We start from the raw sequence: 17,969 nt of genomic DNA, 5'->3' as shown, positions 1-17,969 counted from the left end.
CCCCCAGAGAGGCCCCAAATCAACTATACTCCAATTGAAAAAAAAGAATTAAAGAGAAAAAAAGAAAGAAAGCAAGAAGTTCAAAGACTGAGCCCTAGGTTTTTCTAAAGTTTAGAGACAATGAAGACAAAAAGGAGCAGCCAGAAAAGTAGGAGGAAAAAAGGAAAAGTTTCAAGAAGAAACAGGTGATCAACCATGTCAAATGAGGACCAAGAATTAATTCTTTGCTTTAAGAACAGATCACCGATCCTGACAAAAATAGTTCTGTAGAGTGTTAGGAAGAAAAGCCTTTAGAAAAAAGAATAGCAAGGGAAAATTTCAAGAGAGTGAGTATAGGTAATGCTTATGAGAATTTATCTGTAAAAAACAAAGGAGAACGTTGAGGGTGTACCTGGGTGGGAAAGTGGAATTGAGAGGAATTCGTTTGTGTTTTTAAAGACAATAGAAGTAACCAAATTTTGTAATAGTGATGAGAAAGTTCCAGTTGAAAAGGAAGCATTAATGACACAGGAGAAAGACCTTGAGAAAGCAAGATGGGACAGAATCTAAAACACTTGTGGAAGAATTGGCCTTTGATAAGAGCATGCAAAGTTCATCAGGAGGAATAGCAGAAAAGTAGAGCATATTGTCTTAGATAGAGGTAGATCAGTAGATGTGGTGATAACTTGTGTAAAGTCCTTTTTGATTCCTCCAAATGAAGCACAGAGAGATTAAATAGCTCCCTAAATACAAAGAGCAGCTATAGCCATGATTTGAGCCCAAATTATCTGTCTCCCTGGTGGCTCAGATGGTAAAGAATCTGCCCACAATGCTGGAGACCCAGGTTTGATTCCAGAGTCGGGAAGATTGGACTTGACTGAGCAACTTTCACCCTCACTTTTGTCTGTCTCCATAGTCTTTACTCTTAATATTATCTTGTATTGCCCACCTCATAATGATGAGGCCTATTTCTGCTTATCCTTCAAGTATTAGAGTAAACATGAGTTTCTTTGGAAGTCTTTCCGACCCCACCCCTCAGCCCCTAGTGCTAAGTGGTATATTCATTTCATGTTTTTCATCTGACTTTATGCCTCCCCCCAAACATAACACAACACACTGTAGAATACTCTCTTAGAATATTCACTGTGGAATATCTACCTCTTCTCCCTGGACTTGAAGATTCTTTAGAATAGTCGTTACCTTGTTCATCATTATATTTTTAGGGCCTAGTTCAGCACTTAACATAAAATAAGTGCAAGCTCAGTCAACATTTGATGAATCAATGTATTTTAAATTGAAACTACACGAGGAAGAAACATTTTGGGGACTTAGCTGACATGCTGAAAATAGTCCATTTTAAAAAGAAAGACATGAAATGGCACACCAAAGCAGTTGGTTCCAAACATAAAGGACACTCAATGTTCAGATGTGGGAGGTAGTATAGTACTAGCTATTGAACTTTCTTATAAAGTTTCAGGGACCCTTTAAGTTTCATCCATGTTATGATATATAGTTCTTATACAGAGCATCTCAAAAGCTTTATCTTTCTGATTCAGATCACAGATTATCTTCCTTTTTCCTGTTTTGTTGTTTTTGGTAAGTTTAAACTAGTCTTTTGTTGTCAATAATAAACATTTTTAATAAGAACCCTAAAAATACATGCAAAGTAGAGTGTAATAGGAAGAGACAGAAAGGTTCTGATCCAGTATTTATTTTTAATGGAATGTTAAACTTAACCATACATACTCATTAAAATGTAAAAAGTAAATTTCAAAATAAAGTCAGGTAAAAATTAATTTTCAGATATATTAATCCATACCTGTCTATCGTTAACATCATAATGAATATCTCAGTATAAAAGTACTTTCATTGCTTTATTATTAATAAATAATAATTGTTTAACATGCTCTTCTTAAGTCACAGGAACATCAGACACAGATGGAGCCTTAAAGGACTACCCACCAATAATTTTCAAAATAAACTTCAAAAACTAATGTAAGGGCATGTCCCAGCATCAGAAGACCTGATTTATGCTCAGGTCCTCCAATGTCCATTTATTATGTTGGTCATCTTGGGCAGATTGATTTACCTCTGTTTTTGATCTGTCAAATTAAAAGGCTGGGTTCAGTATCCGTTAAGGCCCCACCTATGTCTGATATTCTGTGATTGTATGAATCTAGAATTATCTCTAATCAACTGATGTCCCAATTCAAAGTCTCTGGACCTACTGTAAAACCAAATTGCTTGGCTGGGAATTATTGAGAGTTGATGGTGATCTCCTTTATTAGATGATAGGATAGCTGCATGTATTAATTATCTATTGCTGCTTAACAAATTACCCCCAAAATTAGAGGCCTAAAATGATGAACTTTTATTATCTCTCAGTTCTGAGTCAGGAATCTAGGCATGGCTTAAGTGGATCTTCTGTCTTAGGGTCTCTACCAAGCCTGCAGACAAGGTGTTGGCCTGGGCTGCAGTCATCTCAGTGCTTCTCTCAGGGCCCATCTGTTCTGAAGCTCATTCACATGGTTTTGTCAGGCTGTGGAAGATCTATTTTCAAGCTCACTCAGATGGCCATTGCCTGGCTTCAGGTTCTTCCTAGCTATTTGACTTAGGGCCTTAGTTCCCTGATAAATTTAGCTTTCTAAGTTGATATCAGGTACTGTTAGTCCTTCTTTTTTGAAGTTGTTTTCGCTATTTGAGATCCTTTATATTTTCATATGGATTTCAGAATCACTTTGTTAATTTCAGTAAAAATACCTCCTGGGCTTTTGGTTTGGATTGTGTTGAATCTATAGATCTCTTTGCAGAGAACTAATATCTTAACAACAAGGATCTCTTGACGCCTGAATATTGTATATCTCTTCATTTAACTTAGGCATTATTTAATTTCTCTCATCAGAGTTTGTAGTTTTCATTGTACCTATATTGCACATTTCTTGTCAGATTTTTTTCCTAACCACTTCATATTTTTGATGTTATCATAATGATAACATTTTTCAAGTTTAATTTCTCATTATCAAATAAATATTCAGTAGGCTTTTTATATTGATTTTGTATCCATTACCTTGCTAAATTCAGTTATTAATTATAGTAGCCTTTTAAAAATAATTCCATCAGATTTTCTATGTAGAAGATCATGTTGTTTGTGAATAAAACATTTTTCTTAATTCTTTCCAACTTGGATTTCTTTAATTTGTTTTATGCTCACTGATTGGCATTGGCTAGAACCTCCAATAAACTGTCTAGTAGGGAAGAGATAAGAGTGAACAGTCTTGTCTTATTCCTTATGTTTTACTTTTTTAAATATATTTTTGAGTTATCTAAAATTTTGTTTAAAAATTTTATATCTGTGTTCTTGAGGGATACTAGTTAGTAATTCTTTTTTTTCTTGTCTTTTTGTGATTTTGGTATCAGGGTAATGCTAATCTCGTGAAATGCATTTGGATGTATTCCTTCTTCACAAGTCTGTAAGAGTTTGTGTCAAGTTATACTACCTCTTTAGGGCTTCTGTGGTATAGCTCTACTGGTAAAAAAAATCCACCTGAAAGGTGGGAGACCTGGGTTTTACCCCTGGATTGGGAAGATCCCCTGGAGGAGGGAATGTCTACCCACTCCAGTGTTCTGGCCTGGAGAATTCCATGGACTGTATAGTCCATGGGGTCACGAAGAGTCGGATATGACTGAAGCAATTTGGCATAATTTATATACTAGACAGGATATTCAGGTTATCTGTTTCTTCTTGAATGATCTTTGGTAGGTTGTATTTTCCAAAGAATCTTCCATTTCATCTAAGTTTCCAAATTTTTTTTGGCATAAAACGGACCATAGTATTATCTTATTTTTCTTTTAATAGCTTCAGAAGCTGTGTGGTGTTAACCTCTTTCATTCCTAGATGTTATAGCTACAGTGGGTACCCCCAGATTCTGTATTGAAGTTGTAACCCCTAGTACCTCAGACTAGAGGCTTCTCAGGTGGCGCTAGTGGTAAAGAATTCACCTGCCAGTCCAGGAGATGCAAGAGAAATGGGTTTGATCCCTGGGTCGAGAAGATCCCCTGAAGTACGAAGTGGCAACCTATTCCAGTATTCTTGCCTGGGACAGAGGAGCCTGATGGGCTACAAAGTCATGGGGTCACAAAGAGTTGGACCCAACTGAGTGACTGAGCACACCTCAGGCTATATTGAGAGACAGTCTTTAGAGGGAATTAAGTTAAACTGAGGTCCTTAGGACAAGTCTTAATCCAATATGACTAATGTCCTTATAAGAAAAGTCCATTAGGACAGAGGTGTGAACAGAGGGGAGACCTTTTGAAGACAGAGGGAGAAGACTGCAATCTATAAGCCAAGGAGAAAAGCCTCAGAAGAAACCAACCTTGCCACCACCTTGATCTCAGTCTTTCAGTATTCAGAATGTGTGAGTCTGAGATTTTGCAGTGTCAGGGATGTTTTTAGAACGGATGCCTACTACAGTTTTCCTCAGTGTGTGTTGGCCATTATCCCTTGATAGGGGATGTCATCGGTATCGCGGGGACCAGAGCCTGCAACTGGATGTTGAGTGGGGTCTCTTCTTTGTTCTGTGGTTGTCACAGCCCTGTCTGGGGCAGAATCTGCTCCCAACTTGTTGGAGTAGAAGCCCCCAGGTCCGTTTCTGAATTGCAGTGTGAGGTAGGTGGGACCAGAGTACATCCACTGGGAGAGGAGCTACCGAGAATTCCAAGACATGCATTCTCTGGTGTTGCCAGTCACTGATGTGTACATTTACAAAGTGCAGTCTTGTGGGCACTGACCTGGGCCCCTCCTCATCCACTGGAATGTAGGCAGTCGGCCCAGAAGTCCCTCAGGCACATTGCTCACACGGCCACCAACACAGCTCTGATGGTACAGATCCGCTGAAGTTAGGTACTAGGACACCCGTGAAAGTGAAGTCACTCAGTCGTGTCCAACTCTTTGCGACCACATGGACTGTAGCCCACCAGGCTCCTCCATCCATGGGATTTTCCAGGCAAGAATACTGGAGTAGATTGCCATTTCCTTCTCCAGGGGATTCCCAACCCAGGGATCGAACCTGGGTCTCCCGCATTGCAGGCAGACGCTTTGCCATCTGAGCCACCACGGAAGCCTGTGAGGGCCTGCCATAGTTGCGTGCATTCTCACACCTGGCCCCACTGTGAGAGTTGCAGGGTCAGCCCAGTACCCATCTGCGCTTGTACGTGTGCACACTTGCAGAGCCTGCGGCTGCTAGTGCCAGACCTGCACACCCACAGGAGTACCAGTAATTCCCTCGGATGTCCTGAGGGCGCTGAGCTTACCGAGGCGCCAGCTCGTAAATCCTCCAAAGACACCAGGACCTGGCTCAGATTTCAACCCCACCTCCACATGTGGGCCGCCCACAGGCACTTGCACACTGCCAGACCTCTTAGAGGCGGAGCTGCACCTGCCGTGAGTACCCAGGAACGAGAGTGAGGCTGCTGTGGTGGGGCTGCGACAGCCGGCCAGCCTCCTGCCTTTTGCACACCCCTGTTTGAGGCCTGGGCCATGCTGCAGACTGTCTCTGGGCAGCCAGCCCCAGTCCTTTCCCCAGGGCAGTCCACTGAAGTCGAGTTTCAGCACCCAGCTCCTGTGCACACCAGCAGAAGACTCACATCTTGGTCTGGGTAGTGCAGTGAGGTGGTCAGGACCATCTGTGCTGGTTCTTCTCAGTTCTGCCTGCCACAAGCCAGCGGCTGCACTTTTCTCTGAGCCTCCAGAGTGCCCTGTCTGTCCTGGCTGATCTCCCAGCTGTTGAAGGCAGTTCCCAGGGTAAAGGAACCTTTCTTCTTTCACAGCTCCCTCCCAGGGGCTCAGGTCCCGTCCCTATTTCTTTTTTTTTTTTTCTCTCATCCTTCCCTGTTACATGGTGATCATTCTTGCAGCTTTGGATGTGTGAGATCTTCTGACTCTGTTCAGTAAGTATTCTGTGAGAATTGTTCCATGTGCAGATGTGTTTGATGTATTTGTTGGAGGAGGTGAGCTCCACAGTATTCTGTTCCACCATCTTGATCTTTCCCCCACTTCTAGTTCTGAGGCTTGTTTATGATTCAGTTGTATTTCCCTTTGTGGGTTGTCAGCTATATTCCTTTGATTTCTTATTTTAGTGGCTGCCTCAGGTTTTGTAGACTACCATCTTCAACATATCAGAGTCTTTCTTTATGTAGTTATTCTACTTCATACAGAGTACAAGAACCTTATAGAAGTATACTACCATTTTTTCTTTCTAACATTTCTGTTACTGTCATGTATTTTAGTTCTCCATATGTTATAATCCACAGTCTACATCATTTTTATTGAAACAGTGAGCTAGCACTTAGAGATGTTTAATTAATAAGAGAAATATAACATTTATCCATATTGTTAGCATTTCTAATGTTCTTCAGTCCTGTTTGGAGATCCAGATTTCCATCTGGAATTATTTTCTTTTAGTCTATAAGACTTCCTTTAACATTTCTTTAAATGTGAGTCTACTGGCATTGAACTCTTTCAACTTTTGCATGTCTGAGATATATTTTTAAAGGTGTTTTAAAGATATTTCTCTGCATGTAACATTCTAGGTTGATAGCTGCTTTGCTGTCTGTAGTTTTAACATATTCTACCTTACATGGTTTCTGTTGAGAAATCTGTTGTCATGCTTATCTTTATCTGTATTTATGTGATATGTATTTTTTCCTTTGGCTGATTTAAAGTTTTTCTTTTTTTAATTGGTTTTGAGCAATTTGATTATGATGTACCATAATATAATCTCTTGTGCTTAATGTTTCTTCAGCTTCTTAGACCTACTGATTTGGTTTCCATCAAATTTAGAAAAATTTTGGCCACCATTTCTTCAAACATTTTTCCTGTGTCCTGCTTTGTCCTGTCTTTCAGGCCCTCCATTCGCAGCGTTAAGCTGCTCGAAGCTGTATCACAGCTCACAGATGTTCTGTTTACTTGTAGAAGCTTTTTTCTCTTTGAGTTTCAGTTTGTATAGTTTCTCTTGCTGTATCTTCAAGTTCACTAATATTTTTCTTCACAATGTCAAATAACTATTCATCCATCCAGAGTATTTTTCATGTTGGCATTGTAGTTTTCATCTCTACCAGTTTAATATGGGTCTGTTTTGTATCTCCAGGTCTCTGCTTAACATGTTCAAACTTTCGCTTAGCTTTTTGAACATATGGGGTGCGGTTGTAACTGTTTTAATGTTCTTGTCTTCTAATTCTACCATCTGTATCTGTTTTCAGTTGGTTTGGGTAAGTTGATTTTTTTTCTCCTCAGTATGGGAAGCGTTTTTCTGCTTCTTTGTTTGCTCGGCAATATCTGATTGGATGTCAGACATTTAAATTTTTTGCCTAATTGGATAGTGGATATTTCTGTGTTCATGTGTGTGTGTGTGTGTGTGTATGTATATTTGAGCTTTGTTCTGAGACAGTTACATTACTGGGAAACAGGTTGATTCTTTCAGGGCTGACTTTTAAGATTTGTTAGATGGGACTAGAGCATAGTTTAATCTAAACTAATAATTCTGCACTGTTGATGCAAATCATTTCTCAGCACTCTACTCTGCCCCGTCGATAAAGAGGTTTTCCACTCTGGGTGGAGGAAATTGACATTGCTCTTGACCCTGTGCAAATCCTGAGTTCTGTTCCTTCTGATCCTTTTCAAGTGGTTCTCTTCCTGACGTCCAGAGTTCCTCGCTCACCTGAACTGAGCAGTGCTCTGCTGAATACTTGATCTTCTGCCGATCTCCATCCAGAGTATAGTCTCTGTAGCAGTTTCCTGTCTGGTAGTCTATCCTGTGAATTTTAGGCACCCTGTTCTCCCTGGACTCTCAGCCTCATCTCCATAATTTAGATAGTATGGTGGGTTTTGGCTGGATCCCCTCCCTGTTGCCACAGCCTAGAAACTGTCAGAGCATTGAGCTGAGGCAATTGTAAGGGTAATTCTTGTTTACTTTGCATTCTCAGGGACCACGGTATTTATTACTCAATGTCCAGTCTTGAAAATTGCTATTTCATATCATTTGTCCCTGTTGCTCCATCTTGGGTAGAAGTGGAAGACAGCTTTCTTTCAGTGAGCTTAATGCATTTGAGATTCATTTGTTCTTGCATGAATCAGTAGTTTATTCCTTTTTATTGCTGAGTAGAATTCTATCATGTTGATATACCAGTTTGTTTAATCTGTTCACCAGCTGAAAGACATTTGGGTCATTTACACTTGATAGCAGTTGTTAAGTGGAGCCGCTGCGCCATCTGTACATCTTCTTCTTTTTGCCCAGCTATTTTTTATTTGGTTGGCTTTTTTCCCCTATTTGTTTCCTTTTAAGAATTTCTCGTATGTCCTCTATACAAGTCTTTACCATACATGTGATTTGCAAATATTTTTTCCCAGTCTGTGTTTTTATTCTCTTCCCTGTGCTGCTTGAAGAGGACACATTATTGATTTTAATGAAATCAGATTTATCATTTTTTCTTTTATGCCTCCTCATGCTTTTGGTGTTGTATGTAGCAAATTTTTGCCTAACCCAAGCTCACAAATATTTTCTTTGGTGATTTCTTCTAGAAGTTTTAGAGCTTGTGGTTTTACGTTTATATCTCTGATTCATTTTGAATTATATTTTGTGCATGGTGTAGCTATCAGTCAATTTGGACATGGATATGAATAGCCAGTTTTTTCAGCACTATTCTTTAATTGTGTTAAAATATGTATAGCATAAAGCTTACTATCTTAATCATTTTTAAGTGTACAATTGAGTCGTACTAAATACATTCACTTTGTTGTAGAGCTGTCACCACCATCCGTTTCCATAACTCTTTTCATCTTTTAAAACTGAAATTCTGTACCTATTAAACAATAGCTCCCTTTCTTTCTTCTGGTCTTTTTATGTCTTATTGTTCATAATTTTCCCCAGCTGTGCATGCACATAGTTATTTTTAGTCCCTCATAGTTTCTTTGTATTTTGTTGCTGGAGGAGACATTTGGCCAAGGGCAAGCACTGCAACAAAGGGTCGCAGGTCCCAGCCTGTCTCACATCCTCATCTGGATGCTTGAGTGTGGATGGACCCACTTTTACACATGTGTAGTTGTTGGAAGCATCCAGTTTCTCATGGTTGTAGGGCTGTGAAAAACAGTTTTTTGATTGATGTTGGCCAGAGACCATCATCACCTACTAGAGGTCACCAGCAGTTACTTGCCACATGATATTCCCCAACATGACCTTTTTTCCTTACAGCCAGCAAGGGAAAGAGAGACTTCAACAAGAAAGATTGCTGTATTTGTGTAACATCATCATACAATCATGTGCATCCCATAACCTTTGCCGTATTTTCATAGTTAGAAATAAGTCACAGGTTTTGAGCTCACTCAAGGAGAAGAGATCATACAGAGACACGATCACCAGGTGGTGGGTGTTGTCAGGCTACCTTCAGAGTCTGCCTTCTGTATACAGTAACAGAGGAACATTATGTTGAGTACAAAAGAGTATGTAAGATTCCACTTATATGAAATTGTAGATAAGCAAAAGTAATCAACAGTGACAGAAAGCGCCACTTGTTGGGGGCTATGGGTGAGTTAAGGTGGGTGTTTGCATGTAGTCAGACACTTGGGAACTTTTAGGGTGATGATATATTCTATACACTGATTGTGGTGCTAGTCACACAGTTGTGTACACTTGTCAGAACTCGTGGAATTACACACTTAAAATGGTTTTACTGTATTGTATGTAAATTATACCTCAATAAAGTTGATTAAGGAAAAAGAACAATAATAGCCATGAACATCACAAAATTTGTAACTTAATTATGCCAACTAAATCTAATAATATCCTTAAGAAACTTTTTAGAGTCAATAATTAGAAAATAACTCATTTTATAATATATTTGAAGAATTTTTGTAGTTAAACATGTCTTTTTTTGTCTTTTTTTAATACAGTTTATACAGATTTTTTTTTAATAAGTTCTTTATGGTGTGTCTACCTGTAATTTCGTTCTGAATGGTCACCTACTGAATCTAGTGATAAATGTCTCATTTACCTCAGCCCCTGTTGATACTACTTCTAAAAGTGTATTAGCCATTTTCAGTTCTTACAGAATTTTGAAGAAGGTGTGCTTCATAAAGTATTTTCCTGCCTGCATCTTCTAGTCTTTTTTAGTGGTTAATGGGAACTTCAACTTGCATGTTCACTTTTACACTCATTATAGTGTGTTATAGTCCAGTAAGAGTATTAAAGTTCAGTGAAAACCTCATGCATACTGATGAGAAGGCCAATGAACATTGGTGAAAGAATGCTAGGATCCTAAGGCATAAACTGTCCAGTTATCTTGCTATATTCTGTTCAAACAATAGTTACATTATAATGAAGACTGATACAGAATCCATCATACAAATATAATTAGCAATGGCAAAATCATTATATAATTTGTAATTGAATAGAGCTTCAGTTCCAGATTGTTCTGAGTTTAAAAAAAAAGAAATGTAATGATTTGATATTAGTGCTTATTTCTGTTCCTTCCTCCTTATAACCTTTGCCAGCCTTCAGCAAGACATTTCCTTTGCTGTATGTAGTGATTGGGAAACTAGGGATGATTAAATAAATGAGTGATAACATTGAAAATTTCCAGCTGTAACCTTTATTGGATACATAACACTGAACAGGCATCAACCATCATCTCAAGAAGACATTTCAAGTATCTGGTTATTGTAGAATTATAAATATTGTAGGATTATTTATTTCAGAAATTGCATGTATCTATCTAAATAAAAATCTCTTTTCCTTGAACCATTTAAAACAAAGTTAAAGGAAGCCCTGATATCTTTCCTTAGAAAACAGTGTCTCATGAGAATGAATAGTCTAGGTTGTATTAATATATTACCTTAATACTTAATATTATATCTATGAATGAATTTTATAAACTTATACAAAACCAGTAGGGTTTAGAAAAACACATATCAGAGTTTCTTCAGCCTATTAATCTACCTTGGAATTAAAAAAAAATTATTTGAGGGTTTTGCAGGTGATCCAGTGGTTAAGAATCCGCTTGCTAATGCTAGGAACACAGGTTTAATCCCTGGTCCTGGGAGATTCCCACATGTCACAGGATGACTAAGCCTGTGTACCACAACTACTGAGCCCTCACTCTAGAGCCTGCGAGCCACAACTGCTGAAGCCCGTGCACCTGGAGCCTATGCTCAGCAACAAGAGAAGCCCACTCAATGAGAAGCTTGCACATCACAGCTAGAGAGTAGCTCCTGTTTGCCATAACTAGAGAAAGCCCACACGCAGCCATGAAGACCCAGTGCAGCCATAAATAAATAAATAAATCTGTAAAAAATTTTGGATTGTTGGATTTGGATTCTACTGAAGTATTTTTTCTTTTCTCAACCTTATGAAAAAAAAATTGAAAATTCTGTTTGATAGACTCATCAGTAAGACAAATTGTTGTTTTTCTCATAGTGACAGTGCGTTATTGTGCCATTATACTTTTTTGGATGATCTAATGTCCATGCTAGTGTTCACAGACTCTAGAATACATGGCAATCAGATAAAAAGTGTATTCGTTTTTTGGAGGGTTTTTTTGTTTTGTTTTTTAATGTTTGTTGGAGTATAGTTGATTTACAATATTGTGTTAGATGCAGGTGTACAACAAAGTGAAAAAAGTGTAATAATAATGACTTTTATTTTTGATAATATGTGAAAGTGTTTTTAAATCAAGATATATAATTGTTGCTAAAAGGATTATACTTAACGGTAGCCCTAGCACAGAAATTGGCAAACTTTTCCTTAAAGGGCCAGATGCTAAATATTTTAGACTTTGCAGGTCATATGGTCTTTGTTACAGCTTACTCATCTCTGCCAGTGTAGCACAAGTTATAATAGATATGTAAATAAATAAGTATGAATGTGTTCCAGTAAAACCTTATTTACAGACACTGAAATTTGAATTCTGTGTAATTTTCATCTGTCATGAAATATTGTTCTTTGTTGGTTATTTTTTCAGCCATTAAAATAAAAAATAAAAAGCAATCCACAAGTTACAGTTTTGCTTGCAGTCTATAGGTTGTCAACGCCCCCCTCCAGCAGTTGATTTTTCTGAATTAACTTTCTACTCTACATCAGAACTGAATATTTATTGCTTAAAACATTTTTAAGGTACGTGGCTCATAGTGAATTATTTTAAATGCAGTCTCTTTCCTAGGGAGAAAAGTACCCATAAATAGAGACAATATTTTGACTATGAAGAGGCAGTTGAAAAATTCCATAGCTTACTTATTTCCTTGATTGTGCAGAAGAATCTTGATATTGCTAAGCTGAATTTTTTTTTAATACAGGTCAAAATCCCATTACAGTGAGTATTTTTATAGTGGGAGTACTCATTCAACAACTGTATTTAAGTACCTACTCTTTCGAAGCATTTAGGTAGTAGATAAATAAATCTCCCATGGATACATCCTGCCTTTGACAAACTTCCAGCCTAGAAAGGAATATAAAATCTGTGCAAGTTGTGGCTAAAAATGAACTAAATAGAGCTGGAAGCCAAAAAGAAGAGAATGCAGATGATAACAATAGGGATCGAAGTTCAGAAACAGGAATAGATAGAGAAGGCAAAACGCTGGGTACTGTATTGAAAATACATGTATGGGGTTAGTGCCAGAGCGAACAGAACAGGGAGAAATAACCAGTTACAGGCCCACAACCGAATGTTGCTCTTTCCTCCCTCACAGTCATTCACTACTGGTCTTGTCATGAGAATGGGTCCTACTACATTACTTGGAGCAGGCAGGCTACTGGAACTAACCTGTCAGAAGAGAAGGTGGCTGGTGAATGGACAGAGCTCAGATTTTAGAGCCAGTTAAACCAGCATTTGATTCTCTGTCTGTTACCTGCCAGATATGTGAGTTTTGGCAAGTTGCTTCATCTTCCTGAACTTCAGTTTCCCAGTCTTTAAGATGGGGTTAATAATGCTTAGTTTCTGACATGTAGTTAGTGTTGTGACCTATTTTTCTTCCTAGTTTAGCGTTCCTTGCTTGTTGCTTATAAACTTTGAGAAACTGCTTAGTAGAGCACGGATGGTTTTTGCAGCCAGAGACAGGGTCAGATGTGGATTCAAATTCCACCACTACTGCTTAATGTGTAAACTTGGGAAAGTTATTTAATTTTTCTATAAAATAAGCATTCTTCACAATTTTGTAATGAAGATTGAACCAACTAAAGTGATAAAATAGTTTCTACTTTTCAAAGACCATATTTCTTGCAGTATATCAGCATATGTCCTCATAAGTCAAGCAAATTTTGTTGATCTTTGTTTTTCGGAATCTGTTATGAAAAAAAAAATAGAGGTTTATTGAAAAATAGTAAAAACTTAGGCTTTTATGTTTACTGTATGCCAGACTCTGAGCTAAGAATTTATGTATATTATTTCATATAACTTTCACAATAATCTTAAAATGTAGATACTAGTATTATAATTTTATAGATGAGGAATCTGATGTGTAGAAATTAAATAATTTGCCTCAGGTTACACAGCTAGTAAGTACTTAAGGGGGGATTTGAACCCCCAAATTCTGCCTCTGCTCTTCTAAGCACTGTATCACATGTCTTCTTGTGATTCTGACACACTTCCTCAGAGGCAGCCGCCTCCACTCCCTTCCTGTTGCTATGAAGCATCTAACGCAGTGCCCCATGTCCAGTAGGCACTTAACAAGTATGAACTCTTCTGCTGTGCATCTCATCTCCCAAGTGCTGGAGCTTAAGGCCTGTTATACCGACCATAGGAGATAGAATGCTTGCTACAACAGATTAGAAGAGAAGTCTCTGAAAATGAAAACTTTTCTCCATCCATTCTTTTATATATTGAGCAATAATTGGTTAACGTTACCAGGATAAGTTTAATGTCATTTACTGCATTATAATTTGGCCTATATGCCATTATTTACACTAAATTGAATTCAGATGCTTATGAGGTATGATTTTTAGCTATGAAACTATCCCCTCGACAGTCTCCCCACACTCAAGTTTTTTTATGACACAGATCATTACCTGACATATGTTTTGGTGATTCTTTTCTGTGGCCCCTTCACTAGTATATATGCTCCAGAAGAGGAGGGAACACGTTTGGTTCCCTGTTGTATCTCTAGTGCCTAAAACATGCATGCGTGCTAAGTTGCTTTAATCGTGTCTGACTCTGCGACCCCATGGACTGTAACCTGCCAGGCTCCTCTTTCCATGGGGTTCTCCAGGCAAGAATACTGGAGTGGGTTGCCATGCCCTCCTTTGAGGGATCTTCCCGATTCAAGGATCGAAGCCACGCCTCTTACGACTCCTGCATTGGCAGGCGGCTTCTTTACCACTAGCACCACCTGGGAAGCCCTAAGACAATGTATAGCAGGTGCTTAATACATATTTGTTTCATGCATGAGTAAATAAAATGTTTGTGCAGTTTATAGAAAACTTACATTTAGTTATTATTTTTCTTTCTAGCTTGGATCAGAAAAACAAGAAAGACTCCGCCTACTATGGAGGTAAGAATACACAAGAAAATATTCACATACGTGTCTGTAATGCTGTGCTTCTCAGTTGAGAGTTTGTACTCTCAGAGATACGTGAAACCTCTAAAACATGTGTGATGCCACCTCTCCAAAATGTTAATTTTACTCCATAGAAAATAACTTCAAACATTTTTACAATAAAATAAATGTAAAAATCATGGAATATAACAAAATTTATATAAAATTTTAAATGAAGTGATAAAAATTTAATATATGTGCTGCCGAAGCGAGCACAATGAAGTGATAAAAATTTAAAAACAAAATAAAAATACTTTAGAGGATGTTTGGACTTAGAGCAGCTTGCATCAGAACATTTCCCTGGCCTCAGGGAGTTCTCTGTTCTCATATGGATGCTTTGGTGGAAGAGTTAAGAAACAGTGAATCTCTTGGTCCTATCCAAATCATGCTGTTTATTTTTGCCCTTAATTTTATATAAAACTATAAAAATTTGCAATTTGCATGTAAATTTAATGCCATCAGGTAGCTGAAGAAACTTTAAAATATACAATTAACAGGTAATAGGTAGCACTCAGTAACTAATAGTTGAATCTGTATTTAAAACTACAAACATAGGGAATTCCCAGGTGGTCCAGTGGTTAGGACTTCACGTTTTCACTGCTTAGGGCCTGGGTTCTATTCCTAATTGGTGAACTAAGATCCTGCAAGCTACATGGAGCAGCCAAAATAAAAGCTTTAGAAGCATAATTTTGGTGGTATGCAGAATGAAAAACGTAGCAAAACTGTGGTATTTGTGTTTTTAAAACATGGTTATTTCAATAGCAGAAATCAGCACAATATTGTAAAGCAATTATCCTTCAACTGAAAATAGATTTTTAAAAAAGAAAAAAACATGGTTATTTCATAATTTCAAAACAATTGTTTCATAATTTTTATTTTAAAACAGTAGCAAAATGTTTGTAAGAGATAAATATATTTCATAGAAGGCAAGTTTTCAAGTTCATTAATATACTGCCTATTCCTTTTCTTCTGCTATTGAGGATTCTTCTTTTCCCTCCCTATCACAAACCCTGTTGACAACATAAATGAGTTCCAATACTCAGGCCACACTTTTTAAGAGGTGGGTACTCCAAGGCAGGATATAGGATAACCTGTAAATTAGCATACCTGTCTTTACTGTTCCATACCTCCTGGACTGACCCTATCAGTGTTTGTCTGACCAAGGTCTAAGTGAGCATATCACTAAGCCTATTTCTAGCTTTATATGTTGCTTCCACCTTGGCCTTGTCCTACTCTGAATAAAAGTGGGAAAAAAATCCGTGTGATCCAGTATGCAGAAGTATCTTCTGTGGTTTCCAGTGGTAAGGATGGATCAAGGAGCCCTTCTTGCGTTGGCTATAATAAGAGCTACTGTTCTTAGAGAAAAGGGTGCTTCTTCTATCCTCAGGACTTTGGAAGCCTTCTTTCATGGAAACATTGATACATGTAAAGTGATTAGATGGAAATACCTGCAATTATCAGGCCTAAGTCACCACTCCTGTAAATGTTAGGTAATCCCATCATCTCAGACAAGCTCCAGTTAAAACAGTGAGACCAAGTCATTCCATCCATGGTGCTCACGTTCTCAAATATCTGAAAAGGAGCCCTGTGTTTCCTCTTTTCAAATATACTATTAATTGCAGTGTTCTTTATACAGAAGAGCCCCCATGTCTGTGGGCCCCCAATACACACACACACACATCCTTTTCTCTCCCTCCTGATCCTTTCCATTGTGTTTCAGGAATTTCCAATTTTTTTTATTAGCAAATTACCATTCACATTTAATATTGTTCTAGGAATTTTCTCTACCACAGAACCTCTACTAAAATCTACCTGTGTCTAAAACATAGTCTCTTCTTTCCTTAAAGTGGATTGTGCCCATTTTCCTACAAGGCATAGAAAGAAAGTAGGATCTTTCCCCTATCGTTTCTAAAATATTCTTCCATATTGTGGGCCCAGGAGAGTGTAGTACCTTTGCAATCTAAGTAGATGTCTTTCAACCTGTTCATCATTTTTATCTTTGCTAGTGTCCAGGGCACTCTCCCACACTGATGGCAGAGATTAAAACTAGACTTCCATTTTTTTTTCTGTCACTGTCTAGTTCTTTGACTTTGTCCTCACACCTGTATGCCTAGCTCAAAGAACAACCACTTCCATAACCATACCTTAGTTCGTATCATCACCAAACACCATTCTACCATGACAACTTACAAACTTTTCAATCCCAGATTCTACATATATCATATTAAGGGAGAGGAAAAACCCATTTACAAGAAAAATAAGGCATGTATACAGAAAACCACAAGAATTAAATGGGATTGTTTAATTATAAGGTTGATTATAAGGCAAATATAATATAATAGGTTATTATAATGCAAATTCCACCCAGATCAAGAAATACAACTTTGCCAGCTACTCATATGCCCCATCTCAATACAACCTCCTTCCTACCCACAAAAGCAACCTGGAACCCTGACTTTTGTAGTAACCATTTCCTCACATGTTTAAATAATCTTTCTTCTCAACCAAATGTACACTATAGTTTAGACTTGGCCTGTTTTGTAAAAACTTCATACTTAAGTCTCTGTCAGTTTATATGTTCTTCCTCCATCCCTTTTATTTCCTGACAGATTTATCTATTGAAAAAACCACCCAAAGTTTGCCACAGTCTAGATTTTGCTAATCTTATGCTCTCTGTGTAGGCTTCCCAGGTGGTGCTAGTGGTAAAGAACCTGCCTACCAATGCAGGAGACATAAGAGATGTGGGTTTGACCCCTGGGTTGGGAAGATTCCCCTGGAAGAGGGCATGACAACCCACTCCAGTATTCTTGCCTGGAGAATCCCATGGACAGAGGAGCTTGGTGGGCTACAGTCCAAAGGGTCTCAAAGAGTTGGACAAAACTGAAGTGACTTAGCATGCATGCACGCATGTTCTCTGCGTAATCCAACATGTTCTCCCGTTCCTCTGTCTTCCAAATTGGCAGCTGGATCCAGCAGCTAGATGTTGATGTTTGATCTTTTTGTCAAGAATGTATAAAGTGTTTGGCAAGACTACAGGAGAGCGTTGTGTCGGGTTGTCCTTCTTTTTGTGATCTTTGTAGATGCTCATGCTTAATACGTTTGGTCAATTCATTGGAAACAACCTCCTGTTAGTGCATAGCTTTTGAAACTAGTTTTTTAAGATGCTGCCAGTAATTTGAGTTCTCTACTTTTTTTCAAATCTGTTAGTGAACTCCCACCCCCAAATAGACTTCTGCCATATCATATAGACTGTGGCTAAAGGTTTGTTATTTAGTCACTAAGTCATGTCCAACTTTTTTGCAGCCCCATAGACTGTAGCCTCCCAGGCTCATGGCTGAAGGTAGCCAGTAGCAATTAGAATTACCATTTACAGTAGCATCAGAAAGCATAAAATACCCTGATATAAATTTAACAA

General features: G+C 38.1%; 1 protein-coding gene across 3 annotated transcripts in view; it reads left to right on the top strand.

The window, feature by feature from the left end:
• The window catches only part of NDUFAF2 (NADH:ubiquinone oxidoreductase complex assembly factor 2), a 160,276-nt gene that overhangs the window by 96,487 nt on the left and 45,820 nt on the right, over positions 1–17,969 (top strand). For all 3 annotated transcript variants that reach the window (XM_061129737.1, XM_061129736.1, XM_061129735.1), the window contains exon 3: positions 14,469–14,509. In XM_061129737.1, coding sequence (XP_060985720.1) covers positions 14,469–14,509 — 41 coding nt within the window. The remainder of the gene's footprint in view (positions 1–14,468; positions 14,510–17,969) is intronic.

Source organism: Dama dama, chromosome 25 (assembly GCF_033118175.1).
Source record: "Dama dama isolate Ldn47 chromosome 25, ASM3311817v1, whole genome shotgun sequence".
Lineage (NCBI taxonomy): Eukaryota > Metazoa > Chordata > Mammalia > Artiodactyla > Cervidae > Dama > Dama dama.
This window is presented reverse-complemented; position numbering and strand designations above follow the sequence as displayed.